Genomic DNA, 18,584 nt, shown 5'->3' with positions numbered 1-18,584 from the left:
GGCCTGTTCATGGGCTTGGTCAATAGCAATTGCTGAGAAGTCTCGGGCTGATTTGTGCACAACAAATCTTCCACTCTGAAACTCCTGTGCTATCTCAGGGTGCCTATGTTTTAGAGTCTCCATGTCTCTGAGGTGGATAGGAAGCCATCGTGCATAATTTACATTGTTGTTGGCAAAGAAATATGGTATTAGCTCTGCCAGAGACTGACAATACAGGCTGAAATTGGCTTCCCTGAATGATCGGATTAGCAGGAGAATCACAAGTTGCATTGACAACACCAAATGCCAGAATTGAAATTGGGGGCTTTGTCGTTTTCGATTCTCACACCAAGCTTCAAAGTCAAGCATGTCTTCATTTTGAGTGATCTCATTGGAGTGGTTATGGTAAGCTGCCTTCATGAGCTTGTATAGGCTGCATGCTGTAATTTGGTGCATTTGCCGTGTTCTAGTGATGCTTGAGGCTGTCAGAAAGGATTCAGCTGTACCAGAAGATGCGATCCCTGCCTCCACCAGAGCTCCTGTCCAACCACTGTCCTGAAGTAGAGTTCCAATTGATTTCAGTGCTGCCATCTCTATGTGCAGACCCCCAAACATGATGACAAACTTGTCTTCACCATACTTCTCAGGCCAGTGCCACTGTACCTGCTTGGCTACTGCATAGATTGGTTGGTCAGCAGCAAGAACAGGTACCTGGCCTGGGTTCAGGAATGCTACAATGTCCTTGATTTTGTCCATCACATGTTTGACTGTAGCAACGGAATGAGCCTGATCACGAAGAAGAGGTAACAGTGATGTGATGCTGACCTCAAATGCAGGGCTTCTCTTCTTTGAAGCATGGTGTGCAGACCAAGTCACATCTATAGGCCCCTCAGTCACAGTGATCTTCTCCAGCCACTCATACTCCAGAGCGATCTGTGATGTCATTACACTGGCACCTGGCAAATCTTTTAAAGTACTTGGCGGAGGAGATGGATTTTTCTTTTTGAAGAAGGCAGGATGGATGTTTGTGAAGGTGTCGGGCAGTTCTGGGACTCTCTTCACTTTGTATTTCCCAAAACTCAGTTGTTTTTCACCTTGGTCATCTGATGTTGGATGCTGAAAAACCGATATGCTGGTGCCATGGAAAGACGTGGTGGCTGTTGTTGCGGTGGGATTGTGATCTATGTTATCCATGGCAGCTGTAGTGAACAATCCACTTCTCAAAACAGATGGACAGACAACACCATCTTCAACATATCTACTTACTGCTGCCTCTCTGAGCTGTGCAGATATTTCCAGAACTCTATCGTGTGAGATGCTGACACCATGCTCATCTAACAGTTCCACCAATGCCTTTTTCCTGGTCTTTGCATAGACGGACATCCCCATGTAAATAGGAAACTGAGTTTCGTGGGCTTTCAGGTGCCCATGTTTTGATGCCCCTTCCCTATACCTTGCATAGCAGTTGTACTGCAGGAGTTGGGAAATAGCAAGGTCGGTCTTTGATGCACCAAACGACAGCTGTGATTTGATGTCAGCACCATGTTCAATCATGCCTACAAACTGAAGGAGACTGGATGGAACTGCCTCTTCAATGCAACCCTCATGGAATGTCCCATCAAAACTTGCCTTATGATTGAGCATCTGTGTTCTTAATATCTTAGCTGCTTTACCAAGGATCATGGCATCATCGTACTCACAGGCTTGGGATAGAGCTGATCCGACATCATTTTTGAAGGCGAGGAGTACATTTATTCCTTGCTTATGAGCCTTCAGCTCCGGTACTTCAGCCAGCAATCGGTCTTTAAGTCTGGTGGCATTTACAGGTTTTTCCACACCCAGCTGTTCTAGCCGTTGCTGATACAAGTTAACTAGATCTGCAAGCCGGAAGACAGACAGATCCTCGGAGCAAGATTTGGTCTTCACTATATAAATGACCAGCTCAGAAAATGCCTGTGCGTACGCATTCTGTTCATGTGTCTGTTCACGTGCTTGTCTTTTGATGGTTCTGAGGGATGCTCTTTCTCTATTGTAGAGATTAGTCAAACATGTGACGTGGTATTTCAGCTCTTGGGCAATGGCATCTCCACCACTCAGTGCTGCCAGAAATTTTCCATCATTAAGTGCTTTGGCACATTCATTTAGTCTCTGGTTAAGTTGCATCGTCATTACTTGTCTAAGCTCGGATGCTGGAGCTTCTGTATTACAGAGAAAGCAAGCTAGGGTAGACTTCTGACCTTCATGAGCTCTGCGCATCTTTGTTTGGCAATCACCTTGATTACTGTTCTGTGCTCTCCTTTTTTTGGCCCGGTCAAGCTTTGTGTTGTTGAAAAGGAGGCGGCAGCTCTGATGATACAAGGCCTTATTCCGTCTTAATGTTCCATCTATCCCACCACCCTCATCCAGCCGCGCAGGATCGAGAATGATTGGCACGTCATTGATCTCATAAAAGAGGGGGATATTCATTGAAATCATGCTGTAGCCGTCTTGATCAGATGAATATCGTGTTGGTGGGGCTTTGAGAACTTCTTGTGTCTCCTTTTGACATAAACAACATTTGCTCCAGTCGGTTTGCCACTTAGCTGGTGTTGGTGAAGCGTTTGCCATCTTGCTTGGCAGGCAAGTCTATTTATGCTATACATGCTTATAACATAAAACAACACAAACACATCATTGAAACCAATTCAGTGTACAAGATGACAACATAAGTGTCAGTGATTAAAACAAAAACAACACATTGCGTGGGCCTGTATACTCAAGATAAAACTGGCACAAGTGATGTTGATATAGAGATTGGCAAACCGTAAATCTATTATTTCTCTCTATTAATTATTATTATTATTATTATCATCTATTAATCAAACAGCGTATTACACATGTATAAAGTAGTACAAGTAACTACTAAGTGCAAACAAATGAGTCAGTCATTTTACAGTCAATACACTGGCTACAGTGACCTTTTTCAATCTTCCATGTCATGTTAAAACATTAGCATGTTCAGCTAATGCTAGTAATCAATAATCGAGAGCTATAGCGTCATACTGAAGAGAACTTCGAGAGCGCTGCATTGACTGCGAGTGATCAAGACTAGTATATTATTGAGTTTAGCTAAAAGTTAGTCTCTTGGGCAGAGCAGAAGGGTCGGCAGTTAGATAACCAGTTGAAACTGGTCAAGGAGTAGCTAGCCAGTGAGTCATTTTCGGTTTCAGGGTACTCAGGATATTCTTTTGTTTGGCAGTAATTGGGGGGCGTTGTAGAATTTGGTTTAAAAGCCGAAGTCGCCTGGAATCAGCTGAGAGCGTATAGCGTCATACTGAAGAGAACTTCGAGAGCGCTGCATTGACTGCGAGTGATCAAGACTAGTATATTATTGAGTTTAGCTAAAAGTTAGTCTCTTGGGCAGAGCAGAAGGGTCGGCAGTTAGATAACCAGTTGAAACTGGTCAAGGAGTAGCTAGCCAGTGAGTCATTTTCGGTTTCAGGGTACTCAGGATATTCTTTTGTTTGGCAGTAATTGGGGGGCGTTGTAGAATTTGGTTTAAAAGCCGAAGTCGCCTGGAATCAGCTGAGAGCGTATAGCGTCATACTGAAGAGAACTTCGAGAGCGCTGCATTGACTGCGAGTGATCAAGACTAGTATATTATTGAGTTTAGCTAAAAGTTAGTCTCTTGGGCAGAGCAGAAGGGTCGGCAGTTAGATAACCAGTTGAAACTGGTCAAGGAGTAGCTAGCCAGTGAGTCATTTTCGGTTTCAGGGTACTCAGGATATTCTTTTGTTTGGCAGTAATTGGGGGGCGTTGTAGAATTTGGTTTAAAAGCCGAAGTCGCCTGGAATCAGCTGAGAGCGTATAGCGTCATACTGAAGAGAACTTCGAGAGCGCTGCATTGACTGCGAGTGATCAAGACTAGTATATTATTGAGTTTAGCTAAAAGTTAGTCTCTTGGGCAGAGCAGAAGGGTCGGCAGTTAGATAACCAGTTGAAACTGGTCAAGGAGTAGCTAGCCAGTGAGTCATTTTCGGTTTCAGGGTACTCAGGATATTCTTTTGTTTGGCAGTAATTGGGGGGCGTTGTAGAATTTGGTTTAAAAGCCGAAGTCGCCTGGAATCAGCTGAGAGCGTATAGCGTCATACTGAAGAGAACTTCGAGAGCGCTGCATTGACTGCGAGTGATCAAGACTAGTATATTATTGAGTTTAGCTAAAAGTTAGTCTCTTGGGCAGAGCAGAAGGGTCGGCAGTTAGATAACCAGTTGAAACTGGTCAAGGAGTAGCTAGCCAGTGAGTCATTTTCGGTTTCAGGGTACTCAGGATATTCTTTTGTTTGGCAGTAATTGGGGGGCGTTGTAGAATTTGGTTTAAAAGCCGAAGTCGCCTGGAATCAGCTGAGAGCGTATAGCGTCATACTGAAGAGAACTTCGAGAGCGCTGCATTGACTGCGAGTGATCAAGACTAGTATATTATTGAGTTTAGCTAAAAGTTAGTCTCTTGGGCAGAGCAGAAGGGTCGGCAGTTAGATAACCAGTTGAAACTGGTCAAGGAGTAGGTAGCCAGTGAGTCATTTTCGGTTTCAGGGTACTCAGGATATTCTTTTGTTTGGCAGTAATTGGGGGGCGTTGTAGAATTTGGTTTAAAAGCCGAAGTCGCCTGGAATCAGCTGAGAGCGTATAGCGTCATACTGAAGAGAACTTTGAGAGCGCTGCATTGACTGCGAGTGATCAAGACTAGTATATTATTGAGTTTAGCTAAAAGTTAGTCTCTTGGGCAGAGCAGAAGGGTCGGCAGTTAGATAACCAGTTGAAACTGGTCAAGGAGTAGCTAGCCAGTGAGTCATTTTCGGTTTCAGGGTACTCAGGATATTCTTTTGTTTGGCAGTAATTGGGGGGCGTTGTAGAATTTGGTTTAAAAGCCGAAGTCGCCTGGAATCAGCTGAGAGCGTATAGCGTCATACTGAAGAGAACTTCGAGAGCGCTGCATTGACTGCGAGTGATCAAGACTAGTATATTATTGAGTTTAGCTAAAAGTTAGTCTCTTGGGCAGAGCAGAAGGGTCGGCAGTTAGATAACCAGTTGAAACTGGTCAAGGAGTAGCTAGCCAGTGAGTCATTTTCGGTTTCAGGGTACTCAGGATATTCTTTTGTTTGGCAGTAATTGGGGGGCGTTGTAGAATTTGGTTTAAAAGCCGAAGTCGCCTGGAATCAGCTGAGAGCGTATAGCGTCATACTGAAGAGAACTTCGAGAGCGCTGCATTGACTGCGAGTGATCAAGACTAGTATATTATTGAGTTTAGCTAAAAGTTAGTCTCTTGGGCAGAGCAGAAGGGTCGGCAGTTAGATAACCAGTTGAAACTGGTCAAGGAGTAGCTAGCCAGTGAGTCATTTTCGGTTTCAGGGTACTCAGGGTATTGTTTTGTTTGGCAGTAATTGGGGGCGTTGTATCTGCGCATTAGCATATTTAAGGCGGTTAGCGTTACAGAGGCAGCCTCGTCTGCCAGCCTTGTCGCACGAAGACTCAGTCGAACAAAGACAAGGAGTCTACCTGCGGAGTCCACCGAGGAAGGCCGACGAGGCGGATCACCTCTTCTGATAAGTATCAACCTATTTATATTCATATTTGGATTATATTCTACCTAGAATTTATTCATAGCTAGCATGTGTTTCCTTAGCATTCCTGTTCATTACACTACCCGTAGACGTAGATATGTCACAAAGTATATTCGGTCAACTTCTAACCTTCACTACATATCCAGTTCTTCTCCACCTGCCCTGTCTCTTTCCTTAGGGCTCTGGAACTGCCAGTCTGCTGTGAACAAGGCAGACTTCATCCCGGCGTTTGCATCCCATGCTTCTCTTCATGCCCTTGCGCTGACTGAGACATGGATCCGCCCAGAGAACACTGCAACTCCAGCTGCTCTCTCCGTCAAGCACTCCTTCACTCACTCACCCCGCTCAACCGGGCGGGGTGGTGGGACAGGGTTGCTTCTTTCCCCACATATTAAATACACATCCACACCACTCTCTGTTACTGCCAAATCATTTGAACACCATTATGTGATGCTAACTAATCCTATCAAAGCATGCTTAATTGTTTTTTATCGCCCACCAGGACCGCTAGCCGACTTTGTGGAGGAGCTGGACATGCTCCTCAGCGTCCTTCCGGATGATGGAACCCCTCTGATAATCCTTGGGGACTTCAACATCCACCTTCAAGGAATGCAGGCTGTCGACTTCTTGTCTCTCCTGACCTCCTTCGACCTGACGCTGCTGAGCACACCGGCGACCCACAAGGCAGGCAAACAGCTAGACCTCGTCCTGACACGTAACTGTATCACTGACTTAACCTCTGTAACCCCACTGCACATCTCTGCTCACTAGTTTATCCAATTCACTGTCTCTCTCCCTCCAATCCCTCCTACCTCCCCTCCCCTCGTAACTTTCCGGCGCAACCTCCGCTCGCTATCCCCCTCCCACTTCTCCTCTATTGTAACATCCTCCCTCCCTCCCATTGACGAGTTCTCGTCCCACCCCACTAACACTGCCACCGACACCTTGCTAACCACTTTAACTGCATCACTTGACTCTCTCTGTCCCCTGTCTACCAGGCCTGCACGATCTTCTCCCCCCTGCCCGTGGCTTACGGATGTTATTCGTGAAGAACGGTCCACCCTTCGAGCAGCTGAGAGGAGATGGCGCAAGTCCAAAGACGGTCTGGACCTTGATAAGTATCACTCCCTCCTCAAATCCTTCTCTTCTCACATAACTGGTGCCAAAACCCTCTACTTCCTTAACAAAATTAACTCCGCTTCAAACCCCCACAAACTTTTCTCTACCTTCTCCACCCTTCTTAACCCACCTCCCCCACCCCCTCCCTCCACCCTGACAGCAGACGACTTCTCCTCCTTCTTTGAGAAAAAAGTCGCCGACATTAGCAGTCGGTTCCCTAAACCCACCCTTCCTACCCCCTCACCCTCCATTACTGACCCAACTAAATGTCTAAACTCCTTCTCTCCCCTGTCCGAGGCAGAGCTCTCTGACCTCATTCTCTCTCATCGCCCCACCTCCTGTCCCCTTGATCCTGTCCCCTCCCCTCTCTTTCAAACCATCTCCCCCTCTATCATAACTTTTCTGCTCCATGTTCTAAACTCCTCTCTTACCTCTGGCACCTTCCCCTCTGCCTTCAAACAGGCCAGAGTTACCCCTTTACTCAAAAAACCCTCCCTTAACCCTGCCGTCCTCCAGAACTACAGACCGGTATCATTGTTGCCCTTCATTTCTAAAACAATTGAACGTGCTGTATCTAACCAACTGTCTAACTTCCTTTCTCAGAACAACCTGCTCGACCCCAACCAATCGGGCTTCAAGACCGGCCACTCCACAGAGACTGCCCTCCTTTCAGTCACCACTGCCCTCCAGTCTGCCAGAGCGGCTTCCAGGTCATCCGTCATCATTCTGCTGGACCTTTCTGCGGCGTTTGATACGGTTAACCACCAGATCCTGCTCTCCAGACTTTCTGAGATGGGCATCACTGGCACTGCACTCCAGTGGATCTCATCCTACCTGTCGGGAAGATCCTACCAGGTCTCCTGGGGAGGCAAACTGTCAGGCCCACGCCAGCTCTCCACTGGTGTCCCACAGGGCTCCGTCCTTGGTCCCCTCCTCTTCTCTCTGTACACCACCTCACTTGGACCAATCATCACCTCTCATGGCTTCTCCTACCACTGCTACGCTGACGACACGCAGCTGTACCTGTCATTCCCTCCGACCGATCCGGGGATCTCAGCTAGGATTGAGGCCTGCCTCGCAGACATCTCCGCCTTGATGACTGAGCACCACCTCCAGCTGAACCTTGCCAAAACGGAACTTCTCATCATCCCGGCCAAACCCTCCATCTCCCATGACTTCTCAATCACCCTGGGATCTGCGACGGTGACCCCCTCATCCTCTGCCAGGAACCTTGGGGTTACCATGGATGACGAGCTCTCCCTCACGGCCCACATTGCTGCGGTCTCCCGGTCGTGTAGATTCACCCTCTACAACATCCGGAAGATCAGGAGATACCTGTCTGAGCACTCCACCCAGCTGCTTGTCCAAGCACTTGTCCTCTCCAAGTTGGACTACTGCAACTCGCTGCTCGCCGGTCTCCCATCATGCGCAACCCGCCCTCTTCAGAGGATTCAGAACGCAGCGGCCCGTCTGGTCTACAATCTACCCAGACGCTCCCACGTTACCCCGCTCCTCATCTCCCTCCACTGGCTACCCATAACGGCCCGCATCAGATTCAAGACCCTGGTACTGACCTTCCGAGCAATGAACGGGACTGCGCCCGACTACATCAAGTCTCTCCTGCAGCCTTACACCCCCACCCGCCACCTACGGTCTTCTTCAGACAACCGCCTGGTGGTCCCACCTCTCAAGACCGCCCGGTCCCAGCACAAGCTCTTCTCCTGCCTGGCACCCCAGTGGTGGAATCAACTCCCCACCTTCAAGAGAAGGCTCAAGACACACTTGTTCCGGGAGTACAATGGTACTTAGGAATGGTTTGCTGAACCCAACGCTAGTTTCCTCAAGGTTCACAATGACTCCTGCTTAGACTGTTGGTTAGTGGTAGCTGATTTAAACTGTTGTATTCTTTTTCTAGTTAATCCTATTTTTATTGCTTTCCTACAGGTACACCTGCACTTAGAGATTAATGTTGTGTAATTTTTAACTTGTTTAACTACAAAACCCTTAAGTCTTGGGAATGTACATAAATTAGCATATATAATATATATTGCCTCAGATATGCTCTGCTAAGCAACAGTTGCCACCAACAAAATCTGATCTTAAAGAGACAGTACATCAATTTGTGTTATTCCAATTTGGAGTAACAAGACAAACAGGTAGAAAACCCAAATTCTGTTTTCAATTATTCTTTCTTCAAAATAAAATGTCACCTAAAATCCCTTAAAAAATTGGTCTATTAACATTATGATTTCCATTCCACAGTATTATACCGCACAATTAGACTTATCTTTAGATGTATAAAGTTTATGGTGTTGTGTATGGTATCATTGTAATCCTTGACCATCAAAACATAGAGGTAGACATTACCACTTTCCATTTATTGTGTTTGGCTGAAGAGATATGACGCAAAATACAGAATTTGGTTATGGAGGAAGGCAAAATGGCGGCCATGAATGCCACAAAGCATTCAATGATGTTGTCGATGGTATCGTTGCATTCCTTGACCATCAAAACATAGGGGTTGACATTATCGTATATGTGCTCTGATGTTTTTTCAGGAGATATCATGGAAAACGCATACTTTGATAATGGCGGGAAATAAAATGGCCGCCGCGGCCGACATGAGTTTTTTTTGCGTTGGCTAACGTTCTTTATTGGAAGAGCAGTACCCATAGAATAATTGTGCCAATTTTGACGCTTGTATCCACATTTGAACGATTCTTCATCAAAAAATGCTGTTATCTGCCCCACTATAAGGCATCTTCATCCTTTCATCCTTTCACTTACGGTCAATACAAGATGGTGGTCTCACTAGAGTTAAATATGATATACTTATTGGTGCCGTCAAATGTTTTCTGTTGAACAGCATTTTTTCAAACAGACACAATTGCACACATACATGTACACACACATATACATGTATAAACACCTATTCAATTAAGAATGTAAATAGTTTTTTGATGTACTATATATAGTAACTAACTTTGTATATTTTGTAAGTACTTTGTAAGTCTTTTTTAGACTACCTGCTAATTCAATCTAATCTTTGACTGCAATCAAAATCGGCTTGCTTATTGACTAATTTCAATTACCTCTCCCTTTGGCAAATTGTACAGCCCTGTCAATTTTATTTTCTCTCTTGCCCTCATTCTTTCCCCATCTCTCTTTCATTCTCTCCCTTTTATTTAATTCTCTCGTATTTTCTTAGCTTTTCCACAGCAAGATAGGGGTTGACACGGCTGACATTCTGAGTTCAGAATCACGAATCATCCATTTTTTGCGAGATTATTTCATATTTTCTTAGCCCCAGCCAAGCACGACTTCCACTTTATCAACTCTCCAAATCGTTAGCATTTTATTCTTATCTCTGCCCGTGACAGGGATCATCTTTAATAATACAGTACTTTAGAAGGATGACAGTGTTTGCTGACTGTTTAAAGGACATTGTATCGGACTACTCACCCCCCCACAGCCCCATTCTGCTTCTCAACCTCTGAAGATGCAGACACAGTGCTCCATAATATTCCTTTGTTTTACAGAAAATATAATTAAAAATACTTATTCTACCTCAGATACCCTTTGTTATCAGGTTTGCTTTCTTTCTGTGGATTTGACAGATCTGCTTCGACTGCTAGAAATGTATTTGGGACATATGTTAGGAATAGGGGTGTCACGATACCAAAAATTCAGTAGTCGGTGCCAATACCAGTAAAATAACACGATTCTCGATGCCAATTTCGATACCACGGTAAAAAAAAAAAGGATTTCATGTACTTGAACTTGAAACATGAACTTCTTTATTAAAATATTTGAAAAATAGCAAAATGTCATAAGACATACAAAACATGTGCAATAGAGCATAGCACAACATAATAAAGTGCAATTAAGCCATTCAGCTAACAAGATGAACATGAGTTTTGGAAAATGGCATACTTTTTCACAGCATTTCACAACTTTTCTTGGCTAGTTCAAGGTTTTTACTGAGGAAAACTAACATGTTTACATTGTCTTGGGTAAGTCGGGAACGTCTTGGACTGACAATGATTCCTGAGACACTGAAGACCCTTTCGGAAGCACAGCTTGAAGCTGCAATGCAGAGATACCTCCTTGCAAATTCTGCAAGTTGAGGTATTGGGCCTCCATTCATTTTCCACCAGATGAGGGGATCTTCGTCTGCGCTCAGTTCTGGCATTTTGCTATATACCAGGAACTCACCATTTAACTTATCTTGTGTGGAGAGCCCTGCTTGAGATGATGTGACCTCACTGCCCTTCTTTTCTCCTTGAATTTCTGAAAGCAGATGCTTCAAATCAGTCTTTGACTTTTTAGATGGCCTGCTTTGGCTCGAGGCCTCTGCTCCTTTTGCCATGGTGGTATCAGATATACTAGCTCCATCATCGGTATTCCCCACTTGCTCCAGGAGACTTTGCCTCACGTCATCCTCCAGAGCAACAAAACTGGCCTTAAATCTTGGATCTAGGTAGGTGGCAGTGTTTAGCAGAAGCTGCACCTCCCTATTCTCATAACGTTGGTTGAGGCTTTCCGTTACTGAGCTCTTCATCTCCCTAGTAAGTAGAGTGTCATCCTCCTTATACCTGAGACAAGAGAGCATCTTCCATAACAGCGGTAAGACAGAGGAGAGAGTAGTGTGCTTCTCACCACTGAGTGCATCTGTAAAAGGACTCAGTGGCTCAAGGACTTCTTTCAGTGTTTCTAGGATTGTGATGTCATTGTCTTTTGGCATCAGGTGCCATTTCTTTCTGTCCTCTGCCAGGACTGCACACAGAGCTTGCTGCTGCTCCACAAATCTCTCCACCATGTCATAAGAGGAATTCCAACGGGTGGGTGCATCATGTATCAAATTGTGTTCTGGGAGTCCAAGTTGTTTTTGTTTTGTTTTGAGTTGTCGCGACAGCTTTGATGACCTGGTGAAGGCAGATATGGTTCTGCGCAGCCTTGACAGGGCTGTAGATACCCTGTCGATGTTGATGGCTTTGTTAACGGCCAGGTTTAAGTTGTGGCCAAAACAAGGGATCCATGTGTAGTCATCTTTGAAAGCCTTTTGGTTGTTGGATGCATTGTCTGTTGTGATGCCTGCTAGTTTTGCAATGTCCAACTTCCACTCCTCAGTAACTACTTCGTCAAATGCCTCCCTCAAACTGTCACCTGTGTGGTCTGAGTTCAGGCCACTACAGCCTAAACACCAGGAGTGCAACTCCCATGACTGTGTTATGTATTGCATGGTAATGGACATGAACGTGTCTGCAGCTCTGCTTGTCCACAGGTCAGTTGTGCATGCATAGAATGGCTTTTCTTTGATATATTGTGTGATCAGGTCCCTTGTTTCACTGTAGATTTTAGGTATTTCTGTGTACATGAAATAATTTCTACTTGGAAGTTGATATCTGGGATTGAATTTATGGAGCATTTGCTGAAATCCGTTTTTTTCAACAATGTAGACAGGGAGTTGGTCGATACATATAAACTCTGCTACACTTCTATCCAATCTCCTGGCCTCATTTGAATTTCTCTCATATTTTGTTTGCCTCCCTACAGCCTCGGTTATGGTTGGCTGTGATTGCTGACTTTTAGTTGGCTGAGTTGTCTCCTGGACGTCATTCTCTGGTTGAAACTGGAAAAGGAAAATTGACATTTCAGTTAATATAGTTATTTCACTATAGAAAGAGCACAGGCACCTATAATGCACAAGCACCTGCCTGCCCTGCACATTGGCTCCAGGCCACGCACGCACACACCTAAATATAATACTAGTAGATGCAGCCATTTGAAAATCTTTACCACTAAAGACTAAAGCTTTTTATAGGACATATTAAATACAAAATAAATCAATGTTCGTTGTGGTCGCGGCGAAATTCTGACACTCGCAAATCGTCTTTGAGTCTGGCATCGTAAAAAAAAATGGCTCATCGTGTTTTGTCAAACCAATTCCATATTCATTTGTAACTAGATTAAACTAGGACATTAAGTGAATTTTGCTAGTTTTGACATGATTCTTGCAAGATACAGGGCTGCATACATTTCTCTCCTTCTAACCAATTGTAGGCTATGCTAACGTTAAAACAGCATCGCTAACCTAAACTATGTAGGCTAGCTACATAACATTAGCCATTATAAGGTCCGTGTTCCAGGGTTTGGGCCCTCCGCTGCTACACCCTGTAACACGTACTTCATTGACGATAAAGTACTGTCTCTCGTACCTTGTTGCTTAAATAACACACGTGCCCACCATCTAAAACATCATGTAACGTGTATTTCAGTATGACAGATTAAAAAAACAGAAGAAGTACATTCTTTGGATGTTGTTAGCTAATATGATTCAGAACTCACCTTGAATTCTTTGAACAAATCCGGATGACAATCTTTCAGGTGTTTGTCTAAATTAGAAGTATTACCTCCCTTGGTCTGAAGACCACGGTAGCATATTTTACAAAGTGGCTACTGCGGATGAATTATAACCCCACTGTCATCTGCCTCAAACGCAAAATACTTCCATACACGACTTTTTGCGCCTTTCTTTTCAACAAGTCGAGGTGGGGCGATCTCTGCAGCTGCAGTTGCCATCTTGGTTTTCTGAATGTAAACGTCGGCTGGAACAATCCAGAATACTGCCCCCATCAGTTCCAGAAGAGGCGCAGCACCGATGCTAACATCTGGCATCGGCGCTCACGGTGCTTACGGTGCTTCAAAAAAATGGGCATCGTCGGTGTTTTGTTATTTTAGCATCGAAAGGTATCGTAAGTATCGGTTCTCGTGACATCCCTAGTTAGGAAAAGTATAAGCCTAGTTCAAACCAAGAGTGACAGCCTTTTTTGATGCTACCTAACAAAATGGTAAAGCTTCTATGTAAACTTCACATAGCTCTCCGCAGTGTTGGGGGTAACGCGTTACGCGTTACTCCAGTTACTGTAATCAGATTACATTTGTCTGTAACGCAGTAATGTAACGCATTACTGTTGATAACTTCAGTAATCGCATTACAGTTACTAATACAGAAATGTCTTGCGTTACTGCGATCTGGGAGGAGAAAAAAACAACAAATCAAACTTCCCTTTACAGTATGTGTGTTTGCGTAACACTCGTCACTTGACTAAACCCCAGAGTTCAGGGGGCGAAAAAAGAATGGCAGAGCCGCTTAGCCTTGTAAGACCCGACCCTATAATTTCAACATCACCTTTGTCACGTCTGTGTGTGTGTTCCCCTGTTTTGTTTGGCCCGCCCCCTCCAGGTGTTTCTCGTCTCGTCTGCTCGTTAGTGAGTATTTAGTCTGTTGGGTTATGTTTGTCCTGTGCCAGTTCGTCTTGTGTGTTTCTACCGAGCGTTCCCGCGTACCTGTTACCTGTTCTGTTCCTGCCTTGTGCTCAGATTTCCCGTGCTTAGAACTCGAGTGGACTGTCCACGACTACTGTACCTGATACCGGATTGCACCTTCTCTGCCTGCCTGTGTACCCATGGACGGATTAAGAAACCACGGGCCCCTGGGCCTGGACGTGTCAAGGGCCCCCCCCCCCCCCCCTGCCATTTTACGCTGTTCAATTTTTTATCGCAATATCTTTTTTTTCTCTTTTTTTTCAAACTGTTCAAAATATATTTTTTTAAGCTCATGCAGGGCTCCAGACTAACTTTTTTTACTAGGAGCACAGTAGCCCCTGACTGAAAATTTTAGGAGCGCCAGCAGAAAATTAAGGGGCACACCTTATATTGACCTGCAATGCATTTATTAATGTAACTGGAGAGGGTACAATTCAGTGGCAATTTTAGATCCTATTTAGGAGTGCTCAAGCACTCCTAATATTTTTTTAAATATTTTCTTTATATATTGTTTATTATCATTTGATGCTGGTAGTTCATGAAGAAAGGGACATCCTTAGTTTTTTCATTCAATATTTTGCATAATAATACATAAATGTATTAATTGTTATCCAGTGAAATTAGGGATTTATATTAGCAAGGGGGTTTACGTTTAGCTCTTTTGCAAGGCACTGTATTCATGTCACATTCTCATTGGGGGCTGAGCACCCCTAAAGGTCTGATCCTAGAATCGCCCCTGCAACTCACCATATAAGCTTGAGTTTAAATACATTATTTAATGTGACATTACGTACTGTACATGCAAGTCTTAGCTAAATGACTTAAATGTATGATGCACTTTTCGATCAGTCCTCCGACACCACAACACGATACTTGCCGAGTATAACAGCGCAACAGCTCAAACACAGGCAGGGATACAGTAGCAACGCTAAATAAGTATTTAGCTGCTAGGCTCCATGACGCCGGGTAAGAAGGGCTCGTGAAACTGCTCACCAAAAGAACGAAGGGAAACCCACTTGTCTGGCAGATTAAGACATGTTCGTAGGAGCCTAGCGAAAAATATCCTAATCTTTCCAAGACTTTTAGCTAGGTTTATAGGTAACCTAGCGAAAAATAGCCTCAACTTTCCTAGACTTTAAGCTACGGTACTAATGCAGAAGGAAAGCTGATATCGCTGTCTTACTAGAACGTCGTATCTGCGTTGTTTCTAACGTGTGCCGACATTGTGCACACCCAATGAATTAAAAATGTGTAGGTCGCACATGCGCGAGTGCTTGTAAAAAATGCTCGCACTGTCTCAAAAACTGGTCGCAAAATGCGACCATTTGGTCGCAGTCTGGAGCCCTGTCATGTAAGGAATCTCACTTGTCCTAATTAAGGCCTACCAGTAAAACATATTTAAAGGATCATACAGTGAAATGTTATGATAAGTTATGATTGAGGGGCTCCATTCAGACAAATCAGGGGTGTAAAACATATTTAAAGGATCATACAGTGAAATGTTATGATAAGTTATGATTGAGGGGCTCCATTCAGACAGATCAGGGGTGGATAACATCATAATGGGGTCTTCATGAAGAACAACTTTACAGAAATGCCACTTAAACAGCGCATTTGTGTGTAGGTTGGGGGTGGGGGTGCTTAGACAGAGCTCTAATGCTACTGTTTTGCACTTCCTTTTTGGATTTCTCCCTACAGAGTTGAAGGGCCCATATTGCATGGAGTACTCAGCCCCTCTAAAGTCCTATAGATAATCTGAGGGGATAAACACTCACTTGAAAGGTATCATGATGGTTTCTTTCTTGTGACATCTTCAAAGTGAATGTTTAGGCTATTCTTTAGTTTTTCAGTAGGACTTTTGGGGCCCTGTTATTGACATGAATGACTTAAGCCTCCATATGTTCCTTGTACTTATATGTTATGTTATGTTATGCCAGGTGCTTGTCTTGTCTTAAGAATTTCAGTGCCCAGTCTAACCTTGTGTTGTTCTGTGTACCTGACAAATAAAAGACTTGAACTTGAACGGCTATGGCACATCGTGTCATATCATCATAATAATACAAAGTTAATAAAAGCGACTTCACGCAGAGGCTCTGGCTTAGGGACCCCCTGAGCTCATGGGCCCCCGGTGCCGGTAGGCTCATTCGGTAATCCATCCCTGAGTAGGACTATTGGGTCCCTGTTACTGACATGAATGATTTAAGCCTAGCATATACCGGACTTTCATTCATAACTGTATTATCTTTCTTTCTTTCTGGTGCTGCAAAGTCCCCATCCTGGTGATTAATAAAGTGCTATCTTGTCTCTGTTTTAAATAATACTCTCACTTTCTCATTATTTTTAATGACTGCCTTCTACCACTATCATAAACCATTCTGACCTAAAACTTAGTTCTTGAAATGTCACAGGTAATTTGCTGATATTCTAATCATATTCAAATAATAAGTACTAAAGGTCAGCACAGGTTATTCTCAACCCAGCACAGCCAATTGACAATGCATATACAGAATCATCTCCATACTCTTAAAGATATTCAACTCTTACTCTTGGTTTGAAAAAATGTCTAAAATAATTTGAGGCAACCTGTTATTTTGTCACAGAGTATATTATCACTGGATAGCAGCATAAAGAACACCTATTAGACCACAACATAATGATAATATAACATGAAAACTTATATAATAGTATTGTATAATAAATTCCCTCTAACAAGTAGTTTCTTGGAATAACAGTATTGGAACTTTGTCTGCCAAGTCTGAAATGATCTAATTGACACTTTGGGTTTTATTTGGTGCATGTGCTGTCTGATCTCCAGAACTGTTCTCTCTACCTGTTTCCTACTCCTTTTAGAACTCCGAACTATTGCACATTGAAAATGGAAGAGAGGGACGGTCCAACAAAACACATGATTGGTGTAAAGGCAAGTATTGGTTCCTGACATTGAACTTGAGGCCAGTTCAGTCTCCAGGCATGATGAAGGAAGTAATTCATTTCAACAACCACTATAAATCTCCATTGATGGGGCTTCTTGGTCTTCGAAGGTTTTTTTTTTTGGCTGTGAACATGCCATGGCTGATATATGGTTGTGTAATTGGTTTGTCTGCATCTTGTGTTCGATTGCCTCAATGCAAACCACAAGTTCTGATGCAGGAACGAAATGTGTGGGGGGACACCGCATAAATCAGTGAAAAGTGTGTGTGTGTCTAAGGTATATGTAGGTGTGTGTGTGACACATACCATGCCGGTATGTGTGTGTGTGTGTGTGTGTGAATGTGTGTATACGGTATGTTTGTGTGTTTCCCACACATGGCAGTGTAGGGGTTAATTATTCCTCTATCTCTGTAAGAGCTCCTGTCATCTCCAGGGGTGCATACATTCACTGTGAATCGCCGTGGTGACGCAAGGTTTTATTATTTTATTCTTCACAGTTTCCACTGCCCAGCTCTCATGTTCAGTGGAGAAAATTGTCAGCTTCTTTGTACTGCAATCACTACTGTGTCATCACAATTAAGGACAATATCAGAGAACTATCCTCAGAAGGCTGTAACAGCTCTGATGGGGAAGAGGGAAGAGTGATAGGAGCTGCAACAGGGGATGGCGCAATAAAGAGATCTGCTAAAACTAATTCTGGAGAGGGGAGGGGTGAAAAGAGAAAACTCACCTCTTGTCTCTAAACCGTTGCCACAAGCTTCTACTGGTCCTGCCATTCCTAGACGGACTGAGTCTGGGACCAGTGTGCACGCTTGCCACTTGTGTGTCTTCCACCTACACAGGTGTCAAGGCATGGACGTTACACAACTAAAAACAGAATGCTTGGATGGCAATATGAAAATATATTTCTTCGCTTATGGTCTACTTTCATATCTCGTTTTCTTAAAGGGGTCATTGACTGCAAAAAAGAGTTTACCTTGTCATAGTTGAATAACGACAGTTCGGTGGGTAAAATGGACATACAGTGAACCTCAAAGTCCATTTACACCTCTTTCCTATGCAAATCTCACAATTTGAAACCTTTTTTGCCTTTGTCATGCCCCAAAATTTGCTGCGTGCTGCTCTGTGTACTTCCATGGGTATTACAAAGAAGAAAGTTTGGAAGTTTTTGAAGGATATTGAAAAATGCAGTGTTCCAGGCTATACAGGGAATGCTGACACTTTTCATAGTCTTCCCAAGGAACCAACCACTTGACGGACATGGCTGATGTTTGTCTACGAGAAGATCCCTGTGAAATTCCACACTCAATTATTCATTTGCTCGAACCATTTCACCAAAGACAGTTTTGAAAACGTGGACAATTTAAAGCAGGATTTGCTAAGCCGCTGTTGCTGAAAAGAGGTGCTGTTCCGACTGTATGTTCATCACAACCACAAGTAGTAAGTATGATTTTGTCGCTAACAGTTATTAGCAATGCTAACGTCTCCTGTATCTAGCATAGGTAGAATGTGTGATGATTTAGTTGATTGGCAATGGGGCTAACGTTATTTCTTTTTCCAGACTGTGTTTCATTTGAATAAATAACCTGTGTTATCATGTAAATCTACAATTCACAATGCATGTTTGTC

The 18,584-nt window shown here is 43.8% G+C and overlaps 1 protein-coding gene across 1 annotated transcript in view; it reads right to left on the bottom strand.

Annotated features, from left to right (window-relative positions):
- thsd7ba (thrombospondin, type I, domain containing 7Ba) overlaps nt 1–18,584 on the bottom strand; it is a 284,654-nt gene that overhangs the window by 129,871 nt on the left and 136,199 nt on the right. The window contains exon 13 of the mRNA XM_047047538.1: nt 17,686–17,789. Coding sequence (XP_046903494.1) covers nt 17,686–17,789 — 104 coding nt within the window. The remainder of the gene's footprint in view (nt 1–17,685; nt 17,790–18,584) is intronic.

The sequence above is a fragment of the Hypomesus transpacificus genome, chromosome 23 (assembly GCF_021917145.1).
Source record: "Hypomesus transpacificus isolate Combined female chromosome 23, fHypTra1, whole genome shotgun sequence".
Taxonomy (NCBI): domain Eukaryota; kingdom Metazoa; phylum Chordata; class Actinopteri; order Osmeriformes; family Osmeridae; genus Hypomesus; species Hypomesus transpacificus.
This window is presented reverse-complemented; position numbering and strand designations above follow the sequence as displayed.